The sequence below is a fragment of the Leucopleurus acutus genome (assembly GCF_964270905.1).
Source record: "Leucopleurus acutus genome assembly, chromosome: 12".
In the NCBI taxonomy this organism is placed as follows: domain Eukaryota; kingdom Metazoa; phylum Chordata; class Mammalia; order Artiodactyla; family Delphinidae; genus Leucopleurus; species Leucopleurus acutus.
Genome location: NC_139154.1, coordinates 19457798 through 19482598, shown reverse-complemented (window position 1 = coordinate 19482598; position 24801 = coordinate 19457798). Strand labels below are relative to the sequence as shown.

At 42.3% G+C, this 24801-nt stretch overlaps 1 protein-coding gene across 1 annotated transcript in view; it reads left to right on the top strand.

Moving 5' to 3' along the window:
• AFF3 (ALF transcription elongation factor 3) overlaps nucleotides 1–14717 on the top strand; it is a gene marked incomplete at both ends in the record, with an annotated part of 555587 nt that extends 540870 nt beyond the window's left edge. Inside the window, 6 exons of the mRNA XM_082851313.1 lie at nucleotides 1861–1997; nucleotides 6780–6851; nucleotides 8876–8969; nucleotides 11313–11362; nucleotides 11500–11723; nucleotides 14596–14717. Coding sequence (XP_082707439.1) covers nucleotides 1861–1997; nucleotides 6780–6851; nucleotides 8876–8969; nucleotides 11313–11362; nucleotides 11500–11723; nucleotides 14596–14717 — 699 coding nt within the window. The remainder of the gene's footprint in view (nucleotides 1–1860; nucleotides 1998–6779; nucleotides 6852–8875; nucleotides 8970–11312; nucleotides 11363–11499; nucleotides 11724–14595) is intronic.
• Nucleotides 14718–24801: the final 10084 nt, after the last annotated feature.

The window sequence follows — 24801 nt, the reverse complement described above, 5'->3', positions numbered from 1 at the left end:
TTCTAGTTCTGCTCCCCTCCAGTGCTCATAAGTGAAATCAGGGTGCTGGAGGTGAATAAGGCATTTCAAATGACCTTCGGAGTATTATTCCAGGGTTGAAGATGCCTAAGCCATAACTGTACCCCACCCCGCAATGCTACTGATTTTGCCCACCAAGCATGCATTTATATGAAGCTAACTGCCTAGGTCCACTGGTGTACAGAGAAATAACCAGGGGGTGTCAGAAAATACAGAAGGGAAATAGGAGGTAGAGTTTCTGTCATCACAGTCCCACAGTCTCATGCAGAGTTCTGGTCACCCGAAGGAACCGATGCGTGGTCACGTTGAATTCTAAAGCAGAATGAAATTTCCTGCCTGAATCATCCAGTGTTTACCAGGCTTCCTCAGTCAGTGTCATCTTGCCCAACCTGGCCTTTCCCAGCGATACTCTGCTCCAGCCATGTTGGCCCCCTGCCGCCTCTAAGCACACCTGACTCGTGCCAGCTGGCAGGTCTTTGCACCTGCAGAGCCTCACACTCACACTCTCACTCGCACGCACACCCACACCTTCAGTGTCCTCCCCAAATTCAGCCAGATCATACTGTTCCTTCCCAGTTTCCTCCCCAGCCTCCCTGTAGCCCCATCACTTGCTCCCTTCCTGCCCTCTCTCTGGCATTGGACTCCTTGCTTTGCATTCGGTTAATCACAGACTACCTTGCACTTTGAGCTATCTTGTGAGTGCACATTTTTTCTCTCCAAACATATGTTCCTGGAAGGAGCTTTTGTGTGTCAAGTACAGACCACACAGAATCAGGTGCTTTAGCAAATACTTATTGAAAGAAATGACTTCCTTAATCTGAAAGCACTGCCAAGAAATATTGCTCTATAGCCTCTTAGGGTTATAAGCTGTTTAAAATTTTGACTTGCTAATGCGGGAGAATTCTGCTCTACATTTCCCTTTCCTGAGGTGTCATGAATAATGAGAGGTTTTTTAAGAGGCAAGACTTAGATCAGTAGTTAAGAGTATCTGTGTAATTCTGTTTTGATTGATGAAGGAATGTTTGAAAACTGCGGAGATGATGCAATTCAAATTTAGAATGTGTCACGATCCACCGAGAGGAAGAATGCACGGAACCGTGCACGAACCTGACGTGTGCGTTTAGATTTATGAGAACCTAAGAACGTAAAGCTGATTCTTGGTTATCCTCACTGATACGGGTAAAGATTAACGTAAATTTAGGGACCTCCTATAATCCCAAAAGGTCTTTTTTTAAATTAATTTTCAACGTTGTGTCCTTCAAGCTGAAATCATGCCTTGAGCTCTACCTCCTCTCCCTTTCTCTCCTCACCCTCACGCTTAGGGTGACGTTCTAACTGCTAACGAAACAACTAAAAAATACATACTTAAAGGAAGGCGTGGAGATGTAAATGTCACAAATAGTGTAAAAGATAATAAGGAAGGCCTTAAACCATCAAAGTGAGAGTATACCCCAAAAGTGTGAAAACTGTTGCATGGAGTCAGGCCTATGAACGTAGATATATATTTAGCACAGCAGTGAGGACCAAGGAGCGAAGTTGACAAACCATTAGGAGTTGGAAAGAGGGCAACAGAAATTAAAGCAACCGTGAAGTTCTGCACAATTCTGATTGGCAGTTGTGGATTTGGTATAATTCTGTATAACCATTTACTCATTTACCCTAAACCAGTAGCAATTTGCAAAAATACCTAGAGAAGGTATTACCCTATTTCTCTCTTCTCTCAGCTCCATTCACAGGAGTTTGGAACTTCAAAGTCGGGTTTCTCAAAGTGTATAGATTATGTGACAATGCTGTTTGAAAAACTATTCCTAAGGAAGACACTGTATTAACTCTCTTGATCAGGTGGAAAAGTTTGGAAAGGCTCTGAACTATGCTGAAGCAGCCTTGTCATTCATTGAGTGTGGAAATGCAATGGAGCAGGGCCCAATGGAATCCAAATCTCCTTATACAATGTATTCAGAAACAGTTGAGCTCATCAGGTAAGCGCTGCGTTTTCTTGCTTGGGGGCAGGGGTTGGGGGTGGAAGGAAGAATGTATATAAGTGCTGTGAACACACAAAAGAACGTCAGCCTGCACTGTGAGCTACCAAGAACCAATGTTCATCCCCCAAATAAGAGTGGACAATCTTGCAAGACATATTTGCAGAGGCTGCCTCCTTCGCTCTCTGTGTGAGTGCTGGGGGTGGCGGCAGCTCCTCTAACCCCACTGGCTGCAGAAAGGAAGCTGAATCTGAGGGAGATGTGAGATGTCTACTTCACCCAGCTGGGAAGTGGCGGAATTTGAATTCACTACATCTCCATGCTGCTTTTTTTTTTTAACCTGATCCAGATTCATATAATCTAAATCCTAACTTCATCAGTAAATGATCCAGGAGTACTTAATGAAAGGAAAGAAGATTCAAGGGGATTTTAGGAAAGGAAATCCATCCTACGACGCACTATCTGAAGAGGTGCTGGCGTTGTTCTGGTCTAAGACTTGGACGTGAGCGCCATCCCCCGGCCTGGGTTAAGACCTGTAGTATGCGCAGAAGCAGGGTTTCTGACTGGGGCACAGCAAGGACTTGGGTGGGAGACTCTTTGTCTTCCATGATGGCAACATGGAAAGGCACATCCTTAATGTCTCTTTAATGAACCATTAAAGGAATTTCATCCATTAACACTACTGGGAACCTTCGTCATATGGTTTGTGTCTTTAGCTGGTTCAACTGCTTGGGATAATGTCTAATACCCATTATGTGAAATAATCCTTCCCAAAACTAACTTTAAGAGACTTTTCTAATTCTGGAATTCTAGGCAACCTAAGAGTAAACGTGGTTTACCATGTCTCACCATTCCAGATGGACGATTTCTAGTCATCCTAAATTTAACCTTCTTGGTATGCATTGGCCCAGGTTTGCTCCTTGGTATTTTACACTATTCTCCTTCAGGAAATAGGAAAGGATGACAGCCTTTGACTTTGTCATCCCAGTATCAAGAACACATCATCTTCAAAAAGTACTTCTCAAGAATGTTTTGAAAGTTAACACTCTCCAAGCGTTTTTCTTATTAAAAGATTTCTATTGGGCTTCCCTGGTGGCGCAGTGGTGGAGAGTCCGCCTAGCCGATGCAGGGGACACGGGTTCGTGCCCCGGTCCGGGAAGATCCCACGTGCCGCGGAGCGGCTGGGCCCGTGAGCCATGGCCGCTGGGCCTGCGCGTCCGGAGCCTGTGCTCCGCAGCGGGAGAGGCCGCAACAGTGAGAGGCCCGCGTACCGCAAAAAAAAAAAAAAAAAAAAAAAAAAAACACACACACACACACACAAAATAAATAAATAAAATATTTCTATTACACCAATGTATTGGTGACTCCTTCATGCCGTTTTCTTACGTGGTACAGCATCTTGGGCAGTGAAGAGAAGAAGTTGCCATAGTAAAAAAAAAAAAAAAAAAAAAACTTTAAATTACTTTAGGAGATCCTAGATCTTCACATTTCTTCCTCAGAATAAGGCACAGACTCAGATGCCCACAGGAGGGCATGGAAGAATATGGGTGGAAGTGGACAGGCACAAAGCCATAATGTGTTCTAGAATGTGAGTGCCTCAAACAGAGGGATGTTTTTGGTTTTTGTTTGATCTGTTCGTGTATGTGGTCATACCCCCTGGAAAAGATCTTAGAACACAGTATGTACTCAGTGAATATTTGAGGAATGAACAAATAAGCAAGTCACAGGGCCTCTGGTGAACTGCATAGCCTGCCTAAAGGCATTCGAACTTTAAAAAACAAACAAATAAATCCAAACAATGATAAAAGCCTGATGTCAAATAAACTGGAGGTGCTGATGTGCACACCCGCTCTACACCAGAGATGGGACCTTGCGTGGGTGGAAAACACAATGCATTTTCTAGATGATTGAATAGAATCCCTTAAGCTACTCCAAAAACTAAGATAAAAAAGAGTTTTTCTTATCTGAGTTAGAAAACAGCATTAATATACCACTTGAATCTGCATGTTGCCCACCAGGTTTGAGATTCCCCTCCCCCACTGAGAGACACTCGGGAGCTGGGAGCACCCCCAAGGAGGATCGTGCCACAGGTACCCAGCTTAGGATGTGCTCTTTGTCCCAGTAGGCAAGAGAATTCCTTTCTCCACCAAAGGACACCAAGTGACTGGGGGACACTGACGGGTGGAACCCTGCCACCACAGATCAAAATTGCACCACAAAACCTCTGAAAATTAAATTGTACATGGAACCACAGCCCACAGAAGTAGGTTATGACTTGCCTGCTAAACCTAAACAGGGTGACTTCCTTTTAAAAGAAAAGATTTAAACAGGACCCAGGTATCTCCTAACATAATAGCCAAGATGTCCAAGATACAATAGAAACTCATTCATCATACCAAGAAACAAGAAAACCACAACTGAGATGAAAAAAGACGATCAGTTGACACCAATAACCAGGATGAATCAGATGTTGGAGTTATCTGACAAGGATTTTAAAGCAGCCATCATAAAAATGCTTCAACAAAAAATTACAAATTCTCTTGAAACAAACAAAAAATGAAAGTCTCATCAAAGAAATAGAAGTTGTTTTGAAAAAGAACCAAATGGAAATTAAAGAACTGAGAAATATAACAAATAAAAATCTCACTGGAGGGGCTCAGTAGTAGAGATGACAGAGGATAGAATCAATGAACTTGAGAACAGAAAATAGAATTTACCCCCCAATCGGAGCAACAGAGAGAAAACAGACTGAAAAACAAAAAGTGGATAGAGCTTCAAGCACAATGACAGTAGAACCTCCATGTCAATATTGGAGTCCCAGAAGGAGAGGGAGAGAATGGAACTGAAAGATATTTTGAAGAAGTAATGGCTGAAACTTGCTAAATTTGGCAAAAGACATAAACCTACAGATTCAAGAAGTGGAGAAAAACCCAAACAGCATAAACAGCCAAAGCAATGCATGCCAAGACACATCAAAACTACATTTCTGAAAACTAAAAACAAAGGAAAAAAAAAATCCTGAAAGCAATGAGAGAGGAATGACACATTACCCACAGGGGGACACCAATTCAGATAACAGCTGACTTCTTATCTGAAACCATGAAAGCCGGAAGGGAGTGGCACAACAGTTTTTAAATGCTGAAAGAAAAAAACTGTCAAACTGTGAACTCTAGATTCAGTGAGAATTCATTCTTCAGGAATAAAGAGGAAATAAAAACATTCTCAGACTAAGGAAAAAGACTTTGTTTCTAACAGACCTACCTTTAAAGGTTGGCTAAAGGAAGTTTCTCAAACAGAAAGGAAGTGACAAAAGAAGGAATCTTGGACCAACAGGAGGGAAGGAAAAACAACATAAGAGCAGAACTATGGGTACATGCAATAAACTATCCTCCTCATGAGTTTTATAAATCATAGTTGATGATTGAAACAAAAATTATACCACCATGTGATGCTCAAGACAGTGTTATTTAAAAGCAGTGAGATGGAAGTAAGGTTTCAACTCTTCAAGCAAAGTGGAAAATATTGATACCAATAAATTGTGATGAGTCACATATGTATCTTGTAATACCCGGAGAAACCACTATGAAAACTAAGCAAAGAGATACACTCAGAAACACTGCAAGGGACTTCCCTGGTGGCGTGGTAATTAAGAATCCACCTGCCAATGCAGGAGACACAGCTTCAAGCCCTGGTCTGGGAAGATCCCACATGCAGCAGAGCAGCTAAGCCCGTGTGCCACAACTACTGAGCCTGCGCTCTAGACCTGCGAGCCATAACTACTGAGCCCACGTGCCACCACTACTGAAGCCCGCACGCCTAGAGCCCGTGCTCCGCAGCAAGAGAAGCCACCGCGATGAGAAGCCCACGCACTGCAACGAAGATCCAACACAACCCAAAATAAATAAATTAAAAAAAGAAAAAACCACTACAAGTCTGCATGCTGTGGAGATAGTGTAATAACAGTATCACTTCTTGAGCAATTTGCAATAAGCCAGCCCACTATGCCAAGAACTTTACACTCTCTCACTTAATCCTCACAGCAATGCTATGGGATCCGCAGTACTCATCTTACTTTATAAATAAGGAAATGGAGGCTTAAAGCTGTTAATTTGTCTAAGTTCTCACGACTGTAAGGACTTGAACCCAGGTCTCCCTGACCATTCCATATACCGCCTCAGCTCTCTCCAAGAGTCTGCAAGTAACTTGGTATATTATTGGAGAAAGGAACAGCCATAGACCTCTGGTTCAGAGAAATAAGTGAGATTGAATAAAGTTCATAAAATCTACTAGTTATGCATCCAGGACAGTTACACTACTGTCAAAGTAAGAGTTCCGTAACAATAAAAAAGAAATAAATCCAAACATTCATCTGAGTACAAGGAATAAAAATTTTTCTGGAGATTGGCCTGGAAGGATTGACCTTCACTCCCATCCTGTCAGCCACTCAGCCATAAATCAGAATTGGTAAAAATGGATGTGTCACCACATACGTGGATAATGCTTGAACTGATACCACTCTTGACCATCTGTAGCGTTTGGACTTGTATTGTTAAAGGGCAGAAAGTTGCTAGATGGTCATAAAAGCCATTTTGTTCTAGTCACATCACAATCATGTCATGCTTAGAGAAAATGGGGCAGCCTCAGCTGGCTTCTAAGAAAGAACTGTCAGCAAGCACTATGAAAAACTAAGTATTGGGCAGAGAGAACTTCCATCCTAGAAGATGTTCTGTTGTTAATAAGAAAGCTTTAATTTTTTGTTTTTCTTTCCTTTTTTTTTTTAAGATATGCTATGAGACTAAAAACCCACTCAGGCCCCAATGCCACACCAGAGGATAAACAGCTGGCTGCATTATGGTAAGTGCATCACATCAGATGAAAATAGCCTCCCCAGCCTCGTACCTCTTCAGTGGCAAACCAGGTGCTGAAATGCACGATGGCTTCCTAGCGCTTCTGACACACCAAACCAAAGGCAGTGCTCATGGTGGCCAGGGAGAGCCTGCACCCTGCTGTCCTAGGCATGAGGTGAATTCACAGTGATTGAAAACCAACAGGTCCATGACACAAGGACCCATTTTTCTGTGTGTGTGTGTGTGTGTGTGTGTGTCTTAAAATCAGGTAAGTCTGTGTTTAAATCACTTGAATGTGAATTGCGCCAAATGGAATCTCTTGTGTTTAACATTTTAGAGGCAATCAAGATAATTCATCTGTCTCTTTACATGTGGGATTAGTAGAACTGAATCAAGATGATGTATTCAAGTTCTCAACACATTAAACTGAGGAGCAGTTCATCCCACTTTGATAATAAAAGCAATATTTAAATGTTAATCAACACGTAATAGGTTTTTTTCTATAATGATGACGATTATAATGATAATAATAATAATTTTCCCCTCGACATCTCCTTAGTACTGCCTCAAATCACAGGACACCTCTCTGTTGGTTCCTCCTGTGACGGGGGGCCAAAGTGTCTTTTTCTCTGATGGTTCATACTCCACTTTAGAACCGGATCTGCAAGTTGGAGAATTGAATCTCAAAATAATAAAACAGCAACAACAGCAACATACGCAAAAGAGAAAACATTAGTTTTGCAATATCACGTCCTCTAGAGTTTGGTGTGCTAAGAAGAGACTCTTGGTCAAGGGTGTATTGTACAACACAGGGAATACAGCCAATATTTTGTAATAGCTGTAAATGGAACGTAACCTTTAAAACTTGTATTAAAATAAATTGAAAAATTAAAATTGAAAAAACAATTTTAAGAGACTATTAAGTTGTATTTGGTATGTTGGTATTCTAGTATGTCAACACCAGATCTGAGTTAGCAAATACTTAGGAGTGGAAAGCACCAAGGAAAAGTGGATATGGTGAGGACACGGGGAGGGGGAAGGGGAAGCTGGGACGAAGTGAGAGAGAGGCATGGACATATATACGCTACCAAACGTAAAATAGCTAGCTAGTGGGAAGCAGCCGCATAGCACAGGGAGATCAGCTCGGCGCTTTGTGACCACCTAGAGGGGTGGGATAGGGAGGGTGGGAGGGAGACATGAGAGGGAGGAGATATAGGGATATATGTATAAGTATAGCTGATTCACTGTGTTATACAGCAGAAACTAACAGAACATTGTAAAGCAATTATACTCCAATAAAGATGTTAAAAAAAAAAGTGGGTATGGTGCAGGAAATGCTCTCTGTGCTCTTTTCAAACTTTAAGTTCCTTATTAGGATTAATAAATTAACAATGATTCGTTAATATTATATAAAATAGAATACTAGTATGTAAATAACAAATATATAAACTGTAACATAAAATAGTGACTACTCCCAGTATGGTTTTCATAAAATACATTCATGTCCGTTACTTTATTTGAACTAATTATAGTCCAGTACAGTGGTAGTGAAGGGAACAAAAACAGGTGGAAGGGCTGGCTATTCTTTTAGCAAAGCCGCTGCCCGAAGTCCAGGGTGTCAAGGCAAATCAAAATAAGGTAGTTGTGCCCTGAAATTCACCCAGCAAGCAGTGAGAGCTGTGCGCTAGAGCCTCCTCCCTCCTCTCATGGAGAGAGACTGCCTCCTAGTGGTGGAAGAAGGAAATGACAAGCCCCTCAGTCCCCACAAAGAAGCAGTAAAGCTGCTTTCTGTCTTCATATTTATATTCTTTAATTATGTATATTCTTCTTTTATTCATATTTCTTTATATGAAGTGATATACTTGTGGAGTAACTCCTTGACATTTTGAGTTACATTGAACAGATAGGAAGGTCATATGCCTACTGTGCTATGGACCTGGAGTGCACCTGGAACAGCAAGATTGTTTTTAAGTCTTGTTAGCACAGGGCCCACTCATACTTTCGGGGGCTATTCCTCTTTTTCTGCTGCAGTTACCGATGCCTGGCTCTCCTGTACTGGCGGATGTTTCGACTCAAAAGGGACCACGCTGTAAAGTATTCAAAAGCACTTATCGACTATTTCAAGGTACTGTCTGGCTAACAGGCAACATGTTGTACCCAGTTGTCTCCCTGTCAAGGACATTTTCAAGGTAGAATCCATTGCTTTGGGGATAATACAGGAGCTGATATCCACACGAACCCCATTTATGACATACTCGTGGTGTTCAGGGCTCAGAGGATGGCCTTGAGAGCCCATCTAATTTATCCCTCTGCCTGTGTCCAAGTATTTTTATAGCCTCTAAAGAAAGAAGATCCCGTTACCTGTCCCAGTGTCCTAGCAAATCCGTCTTTATAGCTAACATAAATTGCTCACGTTCACTTAGAGCTTCTTCCTCTGAGAAGTAATTCCTTAGAACTTCCTCTTAGCTATCTCCAGTAGCTAATATAATTTTTCATAAAGGTGTTATTTTAAATGGTAAGAAATGACTTGTTAGAACCCAGAGGCACTAGAACAGTAGCAATGTGCACGTATAAGGATAGAATTGCAAACGGTGCTAACTTTTACCTATCTCAGGGAATGAAGTCATTTTCACTGGGAGAATGAAAAAAGGGGGGAAAAAAGACCAGAAAACCTCTGATGTACTGTTGTGAATAATTCATCTGAGATTTCTGGGCCTCTTCGCTGCCCATTTGACTGTAGAAACAAGAAATTACGCCATTTCTACCTCCACCGGCTGTTTGTCAGATACACAACCATCATTTTCGATCTTTAATCCCCAACCTCCACTTCTTGGAGATGATCTCTGATGAGCTGGCTGTGCTGGGCATTCCGTGGGCGATGTCCACCCAGCATACTGTCTCCTTCCTGGTCATGCATGCAGTGACCAGGAGCTAATCCACTGTCTTGGTCCATTGACGGTCATCAGTCATAATGACAAGTACTGACACTAAGCCTTTCCCTTTACTTTGGGCGCCTAAGGTCAAGATAAGTAGTTTTTAAAAATTTAGAATCTAAGAGCTAATACTAAAGAGAGTTATTACAGTCAAGCAAAACGCTTGAATAGAGAAGGAATCTGAACTCTGTAAGCCACAGAGGTTACAGCAGAACTATTAAGGGATCCAAGATGTTCTTAATGTCTGTACGCAGTCCATGAAACTGTACAGAACGAATAGAGAATACAAATTAAATATCAGAGCTTCCCCCAGAAGGTATTGGTAGATACCCTAAATCAAAGGCTATTTAAATACTACCTAAAGTTCAGAGATTAGGAAACCTTTAGGAAACAGTGATAACTGGTCCATAAAAAATGAGTTTTATCAGTACAGCTGGCTCTGAATAAAAGGCCTTTGTCCCCACCCATGTTTTTCTTACAGTCACAGGACTTTAGTGGTAGGGGAAGAGGCCTGAAGGTGATTTTGCCAAATTCCCACATGTAAGGCCATTTCTTACCATTTTGATGACACCTCCACTAAAAACGAAAAATCAGTCACCACTTCCTAAAGTTCTTTTTAACCAAAAGAAACACTTTGTCTCTGGGGAACCAGGCTGAGGTTATTTTCTTGTCTCTGGAAGGGAAAATTCAATATTATAAAGTCCATTTTCTCCTTAACAGTCTCATAGACTTACGTCCAAGAAAGCATTATTGGGCTCTCAGGGAGGAAATCTATCTGTACATTTAGAAGCTTTCCTTGCCAAAGGCGAAAATGTCTTTTAAATGCCTGATGGAAACAACTGGCTCATGCAACATATCCTATATCAGAATTTTAAATAAATCAGAATTTTTGAATTCACTGTTGTTAAGGAAATAATACATTTTAATCTGTTCTTTTGGAAACATTCAAGAGCAACTTCCTTTAAGAGAAATACTTTTAATCTTCATAAGTTAAAATGGTAACAGTTGGGCTTCCCTGGTGGCGCAGTGGTTGAGAGTCCGCCTGCCGATGCAGGGGACGCGGGTTCGTGCCCCGGTCCGGGAAGATCCCACTTGCCGCAGAGCGGCTGGGCCCGTGAGCCATGGCCGCTGAGCCTGTGCGTCCGGAGCCTGTGCTCCACAACGGGAGAGGCCACAACAGTGAGAGGCCCGCGTACCACAAAAAAAAAAAAAAAAAAAAAAAAGGTAACAGTTGATGTCTCATATATTTTCAGGCATTAAATATATGTCAACAATTTCTGCAAATATGCCCTACGTTTAAAAATAAGACATTCTCATTGTGTCAGTGGGAGGGGGCAGCTGCCTCCCACTATCTTCCAGAGAGGAAGCCAATAGCCTGGTAATTAAAAACTCCCCAGATCCAATTTCTGTGAATCTGCATTTTATCTACAACGTCAGCCATTACTTCTCTCAGCGGTCACCTGAGAACACGTTGTTGAGGGATGTTTAAACTCAAGCAGATGGTACTCACTGTCAATGTTTTTATTTTCCTGCAGAATTCATCTAAAGCTGCCCAAGCCCCATCTCCATGGGGGGCCAGTGGAAAGTAAGTTCATTTTTCCAAAGTGAAGGTGATAAATGAGGTGTTGCATGACACTGGGTAAGGTGCTCCTCTGTTTACAGTGCCCTGAGGGGCTGCCCTACCAACCTCTCCACCTGTTTTCCTATGCTCTCCCCTTCCAGGAGCACTGGCACCCCATCCCCCATGTCTCCCAACCCCTCTCCCACCAGCTCCGTGGGATCTCAGGGGAGCCTCTCCAATGGGAACGCCCTGTCCCCATCAACCATCGTCAGCATCCCACAGCGTATCCACCAGATGGCAGCCAACCACGTCAGCATCACCAACAGCATTCTCCACAGCTATGACTACTGGGAGATGGCGGACAACCTGGCCAAGGAGAACAGAGGTGTGTGTGCCTCTGGGGAGCGTGTGCGTAGTTCAGCCACAGCTCAGGGGGACACCCCGATCCTTGGGCATCAGCGGGCAAAGAAGAAATAGTAGAAGCTGTCTATACTGTGGGAAAGATCAGAGATAGAGATGGAGATGGAGATGATATAGGTACCAATGATACAGACACAAATTATATAGATAAACACACACACATGTTTTTTTCCTTCGGACAGTGAGCTCCTTAAAGGTAGGGATTACATTTTATTCAACTCTGTATTCCTAAGACCTGCATAGTGCCTAGAACACAGTTGGGGATCTGAAATACCGGATGAATTAATTAACTGATGAGTATGAATGTTGCTAGCTATTGAAGTGATAGCTGCTTACAACTGAAAAAAAACGTGTTGGATGGGTAAGCTGTATTTCTTTTTAAATAATGTTTGTTTTTACTGATTACAAAAGGAATGCATGTTTACCGTGGCTAAATTTGTAAAGTACAAAAAAACTATAGAGAAAAAAAATTTTTGATCATCCGTAATCTTGTCACTAAGGAATAACTACTATTAACATTCTATTGAAAAAAAAAAACCTTTTGAAATTGCTTCTCATTTTCTCCAAATATGCATGATTTTTACCAAAATAAGATCATAGTATATATACAGTTTTACATCCTATCTTTTCTTCATTTTACATTATATCAGGCATTTTCTCATGTCACTAACTCATTCAGGAACACCTTTTATGATGACTGTATAATACTTTCAAAATAGAGGTATGCAATCATAAGTATCATGATTTCTCAAACCATTCCCCTGTTGTTGGACATTTGTGTAACTTCCAATTTTTTCCCACTGTTACAAATAACGTTACGATAAGTATCCTCATGTCAGTCGTTGTTCATATTTCTGATTCCTGTCATAGGAGGGAGTTGTGGAAGTAGAATGTGGAGGTCACCAGGTATAGATTCTTTTAAGATATGTATTGGTATATTATTAACTTTCTCCCATAAGATTATACCAATTTACTACTCTTTCTCCAGTGCTGGGTGAGAGTGTGAATCTGAGCTCACTATCAAGCCATTAAATGCAAATTTTGTTCCCATGGTAACATGTGCCTCTGCGGCTAAGATCAGGATGTCCATGATGAGATGAGGAACCAGTGGCACAGATAGGCCTGAGTACGTGAAATTGATAATGAAACCAGACAGGATATAACAGTAGTGCGGCGGCGATGCACCCTGAAAATCCAGTGGGGTGCCAAGGAGGTCAGTGCCAGGGGCTGAGGCCAGCAGGCTCGCCAAAGGAGCTGGCACGGAACAGGATTTTGAAAAGCAAACAGTAGTTGAGTGGCTGAGATGGAGTGGGGTGGATGTGTCACAAGTGGATGAAACAGAAGGGACAAATGTACAAATGTCCGCGGCCAGTTTGGGAGAGCCTGAGCAGGCCAGGCTCCAGATGGCACTGCCAGCTGCTGCCAGCCGTCCCTCAGCAGAGCTGCACATCGAGTGCAAAGTCCGCACAGCTGCCCCAGACCTGCCTCTCCTCCCCTGTTCTCCTCCTGACCTCCTGCCACGCTGTCCTCCCGGCCCTTCTCGGAGCCTCCCCAGCAGGACCTCATTCAGCACGTACAAGAGCACCTTTGAAAGAATACTCCCAGCTTCTTACTTTCAAGGAGTGCTGTTCAGTGGTCCAGTTAGGGCAGCCTGGCAGCCACATGAATTGATTCGTGTCTCTGAGCCACCAAACCGTGATCTCTGCGATGGCAGAGCCTACACATTCTTCATCTCGGTGTACCCCCTGCCTCTGCCCTCCTACACCTAGTGTAGTGCCTTGGCAGTAATAAATGCTTAAGGAAAGGACAAACCCAGAGAATGTCCAAGGACTAGAAGGTGACCTCAGTAGAGGTGTTTCAGAACCCATCTGTGAACAAGGACCTACAGTATAGCACAGGGAACTAACTGTACTCAATATTTTGTAATAACCTATAAGGGGAAAGAATCTGAAAAAGAATAGATATACAACTGAATATGTATAACTGAATCCTGAAACTAACACGACATTGTCAATCAACTATACTTCAGTAAAATAAAAATAAAAGACAATTTAAACAAGCTGGATGCTCCAAAAAAAAAAAAGGAGAGAGAGGGACTTCCCTGGAGGTCCAGCGGTTAAGACTCCGTGCTTCCACTGTAGGGGGCACGGGTTTAATCCCTGGTCAGGGAACTAAGATCCCGCATGCCGCACGGTGCAGCCAGATAAATAAATATAAAATTAAAAAAAAAAAAGAAGGAAAAACCCGTCTCTGATTTGTCTCCAGGAGCCTGGAGCCTCCTCCATCGGACTCCCACCCTCCCCCGACAGGGGCTCAGCACATAGCACAGCTGAGGACAGTGTAAGGGATGACAGAGCTGCAGGCCAAGTTCAGGGTGGGACGCATTACTGCACAAGGAGAATGCAGCCTGAGGAAGTACATTTTCTTTGCTCTTTGGCTAAACAAATGCCCTTCATTTGGGTTTGGTTTCGTTTGGCTTTGCCATGCCATGTTTCCTTTGTTTATTCAGAATTATTTCGATAAAATACATATTTTTCCTCTCTGTCTATATACATGTATATATTTTAAACATGAAGAGTTAAATCTATTAAAATCAGTGTACTTACAGAACAGTGAAAAAATGACATGAAAAACACACAGCATCCATTAAATTCAATATTGTAAATGTCACTCGTTTGAATTAGAAGTCGCCAGTTGAGGGACTATTGGGATATAGGTGAGCTCTCGGGGGCTTTATTTTGTTAGGTTGAGCTCATGTCAAGTGATGGGACAGAGAAGGCTTGATTTATAAAGTGGACCAAGTGCGTGTCCCTCTAACGACCCTCTCTGTCCCCTAGAATTCTTCAATGACCTGGACCTGCTCATGGGGCCAGTCACCCTGCACAGCAGCATGGAGCACCTGGTCCAGTACTCCCAGCAGGGCCTGCACTGGCTGCGGAACAGCACCCACCTGACATAGGGGCCCCGCCTTCGGGCTGGAGGGCACTCTTGTCTTCACGGACGGCTCAACATTTCTGGACACTGTGCTCCTGAAGTTCCCAGCCACAGCATTTCTCAAACGGCGGTGAATATTTTCTCAGCATCGAACAATGGTCTTTTCTCCCAGGGCATGTGTGTTTGTATGTGTGGGTGTAGAAAAGCTGCCTGTGTAAGTGTGTGAGATACACAGCTCTTTAGAACACGTTTCCTTTGTCTGGTTTCCATAATCCCAGGCTAGACAAAGTGATCAGACGTTTCTGATTAGAGAAAACACGCTTACACACACACACACACACACACACATACACACACATACACATACACACACACACTTTCTAGTTCAAAGCTAAACCATGACTTCTTAAAACATTCAACGAAAATCTCATGGGTTAGTGAACCAGGTGCAATACAGCACACCAAAAGCTTTTTGACTGCCACTTAAGATCATCTTAGTTCTTATACTTTTGATTACTTTCAGTATTAATATACTCTCCCCCAGTTATTATTTTTTTGACTGTGTGTATTCATGGGTAATTGAATAATGAAAATAAGTCAGTTATTTTTGTGGACGTTTACTAGATTGCATGTTACCAAATACCCTGCCTTTTGTCTAGTACCTGCCCCCTCCAGCCAACTTTACTGTCAACTAAACGTGTTAGAAAGCAAGTGAATTGACTCCCACGGGCCTTCCCTGCCCTGCCCCGCAAAACAGTATGACCATGACACTGAGATTTGGTAAAACTTCAGTGTCTTTGAAAATTCACCAACATGAAAGCAGCAACCACTGCTTTTGGGGGGCTCAGTGAGTAATTGAAATCTCCTGCACACGCCAGGAGCCCGCCCAGCACATGGGTTTCTTCTTCCTGCCACTGTGACCCAGGGGCTGTGGAGCCACGTGGTGTCTGTCGGCCAATATTTTCCAAGTGTTTTCTTTCCATGATAGCTTTCTTACCAGTTTTCTTGGCCAGATGGGGACATTACCTAGGATGTCCGTTCACTCGGGTCTGTATCTGTTGCTTCTCAGGCCGAAAACTATTTGCTATCATGATTCTATCTAATCCTCTCACTCTCGGAGGCAGTGCCACTGCGGGCCTTGAATGCATTTTGATCGGAGGCAGTGCCACTGCGGGCCTTGAATGCATTTTGATCGGAGGCAGTGCCACTGCGGGCCTTGAATGCATTTTGATCTGGGCGATGTGTTTCAGGCTTTGATTAGCAAGCTGCTTACTCTACAGAATAAGTTATTCCTGCAAGGATCGCAGTCCTGTCTGGGGCAGCAACGACCAGTCTGGTATGTTTCCGTCTCGCCCTTGATTCTTTTCTTTTTTTTTTTTTAATTAAGTTTACATTTTAGTTTTTTTGACATCTTTGTTTACAGTTTTTGTCTGAAATTTATTTCTTTTATTGTCTCTCGTCACACCCTAGATTTGGTCTTCTTATTAAATATATTTGGATATAAAAATATTGGTTAAAAAAAAAAAGAAAAACTCCTGGAAAAGAGGATAGACTTCCTATACTTTAAAAACAAAAACAATGACCTTGAGGCCTCTCACTTGACAAAATTGCCCCAAGACGGCCTAAGAAAGGTGATGTGATATGTGGAACAATCCATTTTTCAAGGTGATGGGAACACAAAACGTTTATAACAGATACTGATGGTCTTATTGGTTTGGTTGCAATGTTAATGTCTTTGTCAGCCTGATCTGTAGGTGGGAAATAAGATTGCTGTCATCCCCTAGCTCTAAGCACTGATTTAAAACCTTACAAATGATTGAGTAGCTTTGGTGATTTGAAATTCATTTAAATGAACAAGTGAAGGCTTTGTGCAATTTGCATTTGGCGTTGGCCTTCAAGCCTCTGGAAATATTAACAGTACTTCTTTTTTACATTTATGCAACTGAGGTGCTTCTGACATTCCTTTCACTAATTGTTGCTAGAGTTCCCAATCCCACTGGAGTCTCACTTAAGACATTTTGAATTTTTTTTTTTTTCCTGGAAGACTGAGGCTTTAGTTGTACTCACTCCTGCTGAATTCTGATGAAATGTTCAGACTCTCACAAAAAGGGATGGCCCCCAGGGTCCATGGTGCATGCCTGGGGTGCTTTTCTGGTCTTCCCCACCTTTCAGTCTCAGGCCTCGTGGTGGTGTTCACGTGATGTGCTCACCTGTGAAACCCATTTAAACACCCAGGTGACCTCTGGCTAGTTGTGCAGGCAGCAGCACATCAGTACTCGGTGAGCCGCGTTTCCAGCAAAACGTGAAGCTGGTCATTTGGGGGCCATCACAGCATGCCATTCTCAGTGTCTTTTGTTTCATTGGTAGAGCATGTTGGGGGCAGTGGTGGCAGTGTTTTCTCCTTGCTTTGGCATTGATGCTTTTGATAAGGAAGCATCTTCTGATTGTTGCTGGTTTCTTTTAGTTAGCTTTGTTCAGAGTAGAAATATCTTTCTTGTGTTTTCTGGTTATGAAAGTAATACATGCTCATGGTAGAAACTTGAACAATACAGAGAAGTATAAAGTAGGAAGTATTCAGTCCCATTCCCCAGAGACAACACTGCTCATCCTTTTCCTGTATATCCTTCTAGAGAGTCTCCCATTTGAACGTAGAATGTCTATCATCGTTTTTTTCTATTTGAAGACATTATTTCATCAGAAGTTCAGTACAAGTTCAACTGGCCTTATCCCTCCATGACCTGAACGGACCTGGATCACAATTGTTAGAGTTATCTTTGAAAGAGAGGAACCCAAATATATTCCTGATCAAAATGTGGGATTTGTTACCATTCGACACAGATCAGACTAATGTGCAGAACTGTGCTTGGAAAGAGAGGTTCAGTTAAAACACATTGCTGGAAACTTTCAAATCACAAAGGGAAACCCGGACCCACTGTCTAAAGAGGAATGTACTGGAAAAAAAAATCTGAAGAGTTGACAAATTGTGTACTAGATTGAACACATGGAATCAATGCAATGAGCCTTCTGCACTAAAACGTACCCTCGTATGTGCAACAATGATGTGTGTATTATATAACAGTGATGTGTACATTTCTGACATCCCATACGTAATACACAGTTTGTATAAATGCATACGTTTAAAAATATATATGTACAATACAGCTAACATAAAACTGTAGTACGCCTGAAGGATATGACTAGTGCCTAATAATGAGTATAAGTCACTACGTGTTCAAATCACCTCAGAAGTGCAGTAATTGTTATCAAATTGATCAGTGCAGCCAACCTTATTTATGAACCACATCTTTGAAACTGTGCAGTAGTATATACATATATATTTTTAAATAACATTTTTCACAGTTTTCCAGAGTTACTGTTGAAATCTGTATCACCAAAAAAAAAAAAAAAAAAGCAAGATTTTTTTAAATGACGTAGACACTCTTCAGATCCAGTAATCTGTGTGTGATTTCCTGTCTGTAGATACCCAAGACACTCTAGCAGTCACCAGCCTTAATGCATGTACAGGATATTATTGTGACTTAATTTATCTGCAGTTTTTAATCCATGTGAAATTGGAATTTATAAACTGACTTGGATTAACTATGTCTGCCTTTCTAAGGTTGCAAATGTTACATTAAATGATTTATGTTATAAATGAGAGGCATCGAGTTGTACGTAAAAAAAAAAAAATGTCCACCAATTTCTGTGAATATTTTTACAAGGAAACTTCAGAATCAAAAATATATTCAAATAAGCATTCTGGTCCCCATTTCATAATCTCTTTAGAATGGACCTTCTTGTTTCATAAAATTTTTAAATGGAGCTTGCACAGATTATCATTAATAAGTCTGATATTTTTCATGGGGGTAAAAAGTGTGTTTTTCTTTATTGTAAGTATAGTTTACTATTTGTCTTTCCCATTTCCCAGCATATTTACACACACACATGCATGTGTGAGAATACAAACGCACACGCATGGGTGAGAACACACCCCCATTGTCCCAGAAAACACTGCATAGGAAGCTTGAGGTGTTTATTTTGATGACTTTACGGATGCCTGTCCAACCAGTAGCCCTGGGACACTGTTTGACTCATCATTCCATAATGACAGAAGTTAACTCCCTGACTTGTGTCTACCTGGTTTTTCCAACTCTAACCAACATGGTGGAATAATGCTGGCAATATTTGGTTGAGTGAAATGAGAGAATTTTGAACTAACAGAGATAGACATATTAGGCCAGTGGCTTTCCGTGATGTATCCCCCCCGACGTGGGAGGGTTTTTTGTTAACCTCATTTTTTTACTCTTCTCTCCCTCCTTTTTCATTCCCCTTCTCCCCAAACTAAACTAAACGAAGAAGCAGAAACAGCCACAGAAACAAAACAGTTACTTCACTTTACCCAGCCTATATCCTTAGATTCAAATACGACAGCAGAACCCTAGCTCCGGTCACCATGGAGACCACCTCATCCCAAAGATGATCTGGCTGGGGTCCGTGGCTTTGCTTGCTCCAGGGACCACTGAGCTTAATACTCTTTCAGAGGTGGTTTGGGCTAAGAAACGCCCAAGAGTCTCTCAAGAACTGTCTTTCCCTTATGCAGTTTTGCCTACTACTCAGCTGAAGTCTGTTCCCATCAGAATCCTATTTTTAAGAAGTAACCCATTTTCGATGAAACCTGGATCAAGTGGAGTCTTGAAAGGCTTTTTTTTTTTTTTTATGAAAGTGAAAAAAAAAAAGAAAACAACAACATAAACTGCATTTCCAACAAATTGGAGCCAGAGTTTTATTTCCTTGTCTTCCCATTCCCAGAAGAGCACAGTTTTTCAATATTACAACTTCCTGACAGCACAAGAAATGTTCAGACTTGAGATTTGTGTTCTCTTTGTCCAAACCGAATTCTTCTGTATATGTCATCAGACGGGTCCATTTGTTTGCTTGGCATGAGGAAAATGATAAAACTCTGTTCTCAAACGAATTACCTCTGACCATGGTTTTGGTTTTTATTTTATTTAATTGGCACTCTTGAGGCAGCAGGGGGTGAATCTGGGGTCGGCTACAAGGGGATTTAGACTCACAGCTCTGACTCAAGTAATGGGAATCAAGGGATTAAATCCCTCTGTGTTACTTTGAAAATCCACCTCGTGTAGCCGATTTTAAACACATTGATCTAAGGGATGAATTACTAATTGCCAATCAACACAAGGATCAGCGCTTGTCTTTAAGCACCAGGAAGTAGTGACGAGACCTGAAAAGCTGAATCAAGGACTTGTTTTTCCACGCGTTTCTAACACAGGAAAAGCTCATCAGAAAATATTTAGATCCAACTATGATATAAGATAGTACCCATGTTTAGGATTTTCAAACAGTGCTCTTTGGTTATAAAAATGATCACCATTTTCTAGTTTCCGTATTGTTTTCCAATGCTTTTTCGTAAAACAGAACTGATTTTTTTCCCCCGTATTTATCATCTCTTTATTTCTAGATGCCCAAATGAGCAAAGAAAATACTTACCCCTGAGGAATGTGCGTTACTTAACCGTACAGCATCCACCCACAGTAGCCAAACGTATGTATTATTTTTAAAGCAGCGGTCCCCAACCTTTTTGGCACCAGGGACCGGTTTCATGGAAGACAGTGCTTCCACAGATGGTGGCGGGATGGGGGGAGACAGTTCAGGGAGTAACGCGAGCGATGGGGAGCGGCTGTAAATACAGATGAAGCTTCCCTCGCTCGCCCGCCGCTCACCTCCTGCTGTGCGGCCCGGTTCCTAACGGGCCACAGACCAGTACCAGTCTGAGACCTGGGGGTTGGGGACCCCTGTTTTAAAGAACATTCTCTGAGTCTCCTCTGTTACCTTCATCTACAGCGTGAGTGATCACGAAGCCTGAAATATAGCCACGTAGTTGAGGTGTCAAAAATCCTAAGCACATAACACACTCATCTTTAGTGACAGACACTTTCCTAGCATTACCAGCTCTCTCTGGGGCCTATTTGTGGGGTGAAATGGCAATGTTAACACTTTTCCTTTGAATAATTTGCAAACTGACTCTTGATCCCCTGAAGTTCCCAGGGCTGCCAACTCAACCCGAAATGTCCTTCTCTGAGAGCTGGCTTGATTTTTTTGTTCCTTTGGGGTTTTTCCTTCTAAGTTCTGTAAGTCAGATTCTGTATCTTGACTATTTCGAAGAACAGTTACTAGAGACAGTGGGGGCTTTCGGGAGACAAAGATTCAATATTAGAACTCGCCGACGTTGGGGATGAGAAGTCTGGGAAATAAGCGGGCTGCCTGGATGCTCTCCTCCTTTGCCTGCTGCCCCCGGTTCTTAAATAAAGCCCCTCTCCACGCTTGCTTTTCGTCCATCTGAAATGTAACGCAGAGCATCAACTGACCACCCCCCCGCCCCCCCGAGAGAGTGTGAGGACCACCCTGTTGGGGCAGCATTTTGAGATCCCCAGTTGTCACCCACAGCTGGAGTTAAGCATCACTGTCAGAACAGAGGCACCGGAAACCCACTGTCTCTGCAGGCACCATGATGCAAAGGTGGGTGATGGGGGAGATGACACTTTGTCCCAGCTCTGACCCGTTTCTAGGGGACCAAGAGGATGACAATGGGATCGCCACAGGCCCCTCCATGGGACCCCTCAGCCTTCGTTATTACCACTTTGAGTCCATCCCGCCAGCAGTGAGGGAGCTGGGGCAGGGTGTCCTGTCCTGGGCAGGAGCACCAGGGCTGCCAGGTACCCTGCAATCAGTGATACAGTCGCACCGTCCTCTTCTTCGTCCCGTCCTGGTCTTATGGAAGCAGTGGGTATCCAGGTGGAAAGCGGAAGAGGGAACCTTGGGTCCAAGCTTCCAATGGGTGCCTCTTCCATGAGAACATAGCCCGCCTCGAGAACACCGGGCTTCAGACATCCTTGTCAAGCCAGATGCCCACAGCACAGTCCCATTACCTGTGCTCTCCTGGATTTCCTTTGAATGCCGGGAAGCTGACTTCTCTTCATGTGAATCCTGTGCCTCTGATGGTAATTTTGTGTTTGTTTGGGGCCGGGAGACAGAGGACAGCAGCTCCGGGAGGTCTGTCCCTGAGAAAGGAGATCTGTCATAAGGGACTTGTGTATGTGATGAGCTTCGGGAAAGAGGAAACTCCTCCTGAGGAAGGGATGGATTTTTTTTCTGTAGTGCGTTAGAGAATTGCCTCAACATGACTGCTTCATTGTAGGCTAAACCTCAGGGTCCCAGGAGAAAGAAAATCAACCTGAGAACTGAGTGATCTTGTGATGCCGAGCTAGAGGGTGACTGTTCTAGCCCCAAACATCAGGACAGAGACTGGAATTCTGACCATTGACCTGAGTGTTTCACACCACGGAGGTCACGACCTAAATGTTGGATCGAAGTTTTTTAGCTTTTACTTAATATTTATATTATTTAGACACGGGGGCTTCCTTGTGTCCCTAAATCAGTGCTTTGAGCTTAACCAAAATAATCACGAAACACTCATTCAAAAGGGCCTCTTTTCATAGTCACTGGAAACTCCCTTTCCTTTAGGACAAAAGAGCAACAGCTGAAGGTTCTGAAAGATCCAGCCTGATTTAAGCCCGAATCAATACCAATACCCTTTCCAGGGGAGCACAACACCTTATGGGGTAAACTCCGGGTATTTGCGTTAAAAATTCTAGGGTGGCAACAGAAGGTGTATTAGCATGAGGAGGTGGAGATACTCCAGCCTGATACTCAGATTTCCCCTGATCTCAGGCAGGATATGAAGGAACAGACACGCCTACTACAGCACAATAGCTGCTTACTGCTGAGGTTCTGTGGAATCAAGTTCAAAGTCACTCACTCCCACGTAGTTTGCCTCGGTTGGAGCAGGAATTTTAATTCCACCATTTTCCTTTTGCTGTGTCATCTTGGATGTTTATTCATGGAGCTGGCAACTCTAATTCAATATTCTGATATCAATGGCCTAGTGTGTCACATCAAACACCATTTCAAATTCTGCATCTCGGTCTTGGGAAAGCTGCCAGCAACTTAGAATCCTGCTTGTTCCCCTGGAGACGTTGCCAGCAATCCAGATGAAGCAGCCACTGAACCAAACTAAAGGGCCTTCATCTTCTCCTCTTACAGGAATTGGTCTTACCATTGTTTCAACAATTGAAGAGGATTTTAAGTCGGACCATTCTGTACAGTCATTTACGCTGTAAAAAATGTACATATTGTAGCATTGATTATAAAGTGCTGTATTTATTAAGGTCCAATACCATTTCCATTTTTGTCTAGTTGTTCACTATTAAAAGAGTTTAAGTTCATTTTTGTTATGTGATATTCATTTGGGGCTTCTTGTGAGAACATTTGATATGGTTAGAAAGTCCGGGATCTGTGTGGATCGTCACTGTTTTAATCCAAGTAGTCGTAATGGTCTGTTACGCGTCACCATGACAAACCCTACTCCTGATGAAATCGTGTGCTCTTACCTGTGTCTTTAAGGATGTGATAAAAATCTTAACCCAAGGAATTAATAAAGAACAGTGGCTCTAGTAAGAAACACTTCCTCCGGCTTTTCTTCTCAAAATTCGTGAACGCTTTTTCCAAGGAAATTCCAGTGGACTCTAAGTCCCCCAGAGCTCTTCCCGAAGAGGGGCCCCAACTCCCAGGCTGCTTCTACGACGTCTGCCTGCCTGGAGCCTAAAGTTTCTCTACTTTCCTGGTTGCTCGGATCTGCTTAAGGAAGTGCAAATGATAACTCCCCTTTCTCTGTCTCCCTCTTGTATTAAGAAAAAAAAAAATATGACTCCCACACAGCTGTATTTATCATATTGCAAATAAACAGAAGTCCACGTTCAAATCGTGAATATTTCAAGAGTGAATTATTTGGGCAAGATATTAGGAAGGAGTGGAGAAGTACAACTAATATTAAGGATTTGTCTAGGGGGATCTTATATTTTGTCTGAGTTTAAATTGACATGTACGAAGATGGTGGAATCATCGACCATTTATTTGACTGTTTGGAGATTTTGCTGTGTCTGTAAGTCACATGAAACGCGTGCAACACAGTTCTGGACTGGGGAAGTGTCTTACTGTACTGTAACAGAACGAGCCTTAAGGATTTATAAGAATAAGCACTTTTATATTGGAAGGTAAGTCTAACGCATCAGTGAAATTACTTTTTTAATGTCCTAATAAACCTTGAAATCAACATCACTCTGTCTCAAAAACATCCTACTGTCTCTTGCTAGAACTTCTTATGAGTAAAATGTTCTTTCTCTTGGGTTACACGATTTGGTTTTAAATATAATCCACTAGTCACAAACTATCTTTTCCTCTACAAAAGTCTGACTCCCTCTGAGCTAGGAGAATGGATGACAGCATTTTAAGGGAAGGGGCACCGGTCTCAGAATGCTTTTGGCAGGAGAGGTTAAGTGTCACTTTGGAGTGAAAGAGAAATAAAGCAGCCTGTGATAGAACCTGGAATTATCTTGCTAAGAGAGTTTTTGATTGTTGTTTATTGTTTGTTTGCATGTCAGAGCTTTGTTTATTATAAAGCAGTGCATAAATGGTAGCTGTTATATGACATGGTTCGAACACAGACGGCCGACGAACATTGAAAACGGTCCATGCTAAGACTGATGTAAGCCTGCACTTCTTTTCCCCTCTTCTTTTTTTGTGTTTACCTTTTTGAGGAACTTTCAAACCGTTCTCCACAGGAGCGGCACTGTTGTACATTCCCACCAGCAACATATGTGAGTTCCAATTTCTGCATCCTCGTCGACACTTGTTATTGTCTTTTTTTATTGATAACTATTCTACTGAGTGGGAGTGGTATTAGATTGTGGTTTTGATTTGCATTCCCCTAATGACTAATGATATTGAGGTGCTTATTGGCCATTTAAAAATCTTCCTTGGAGAAACGTCTATTGAATCATTTACCCATTTTTAAAAGGTTATTTGTCTTTTGCCTGTTGAGTTGTAAGGGTTTTGTGTGTGTGTGTGTGTGTACTGGATACGAGTCCCTTATCAGTTATAGGATTTGCAAATATTTTCTTCCATTCTGTGGTCATTTTTTCATTTTCTTGATAGTGTCCATTTGAGTACAAAAGTTTTTAATTTTGATG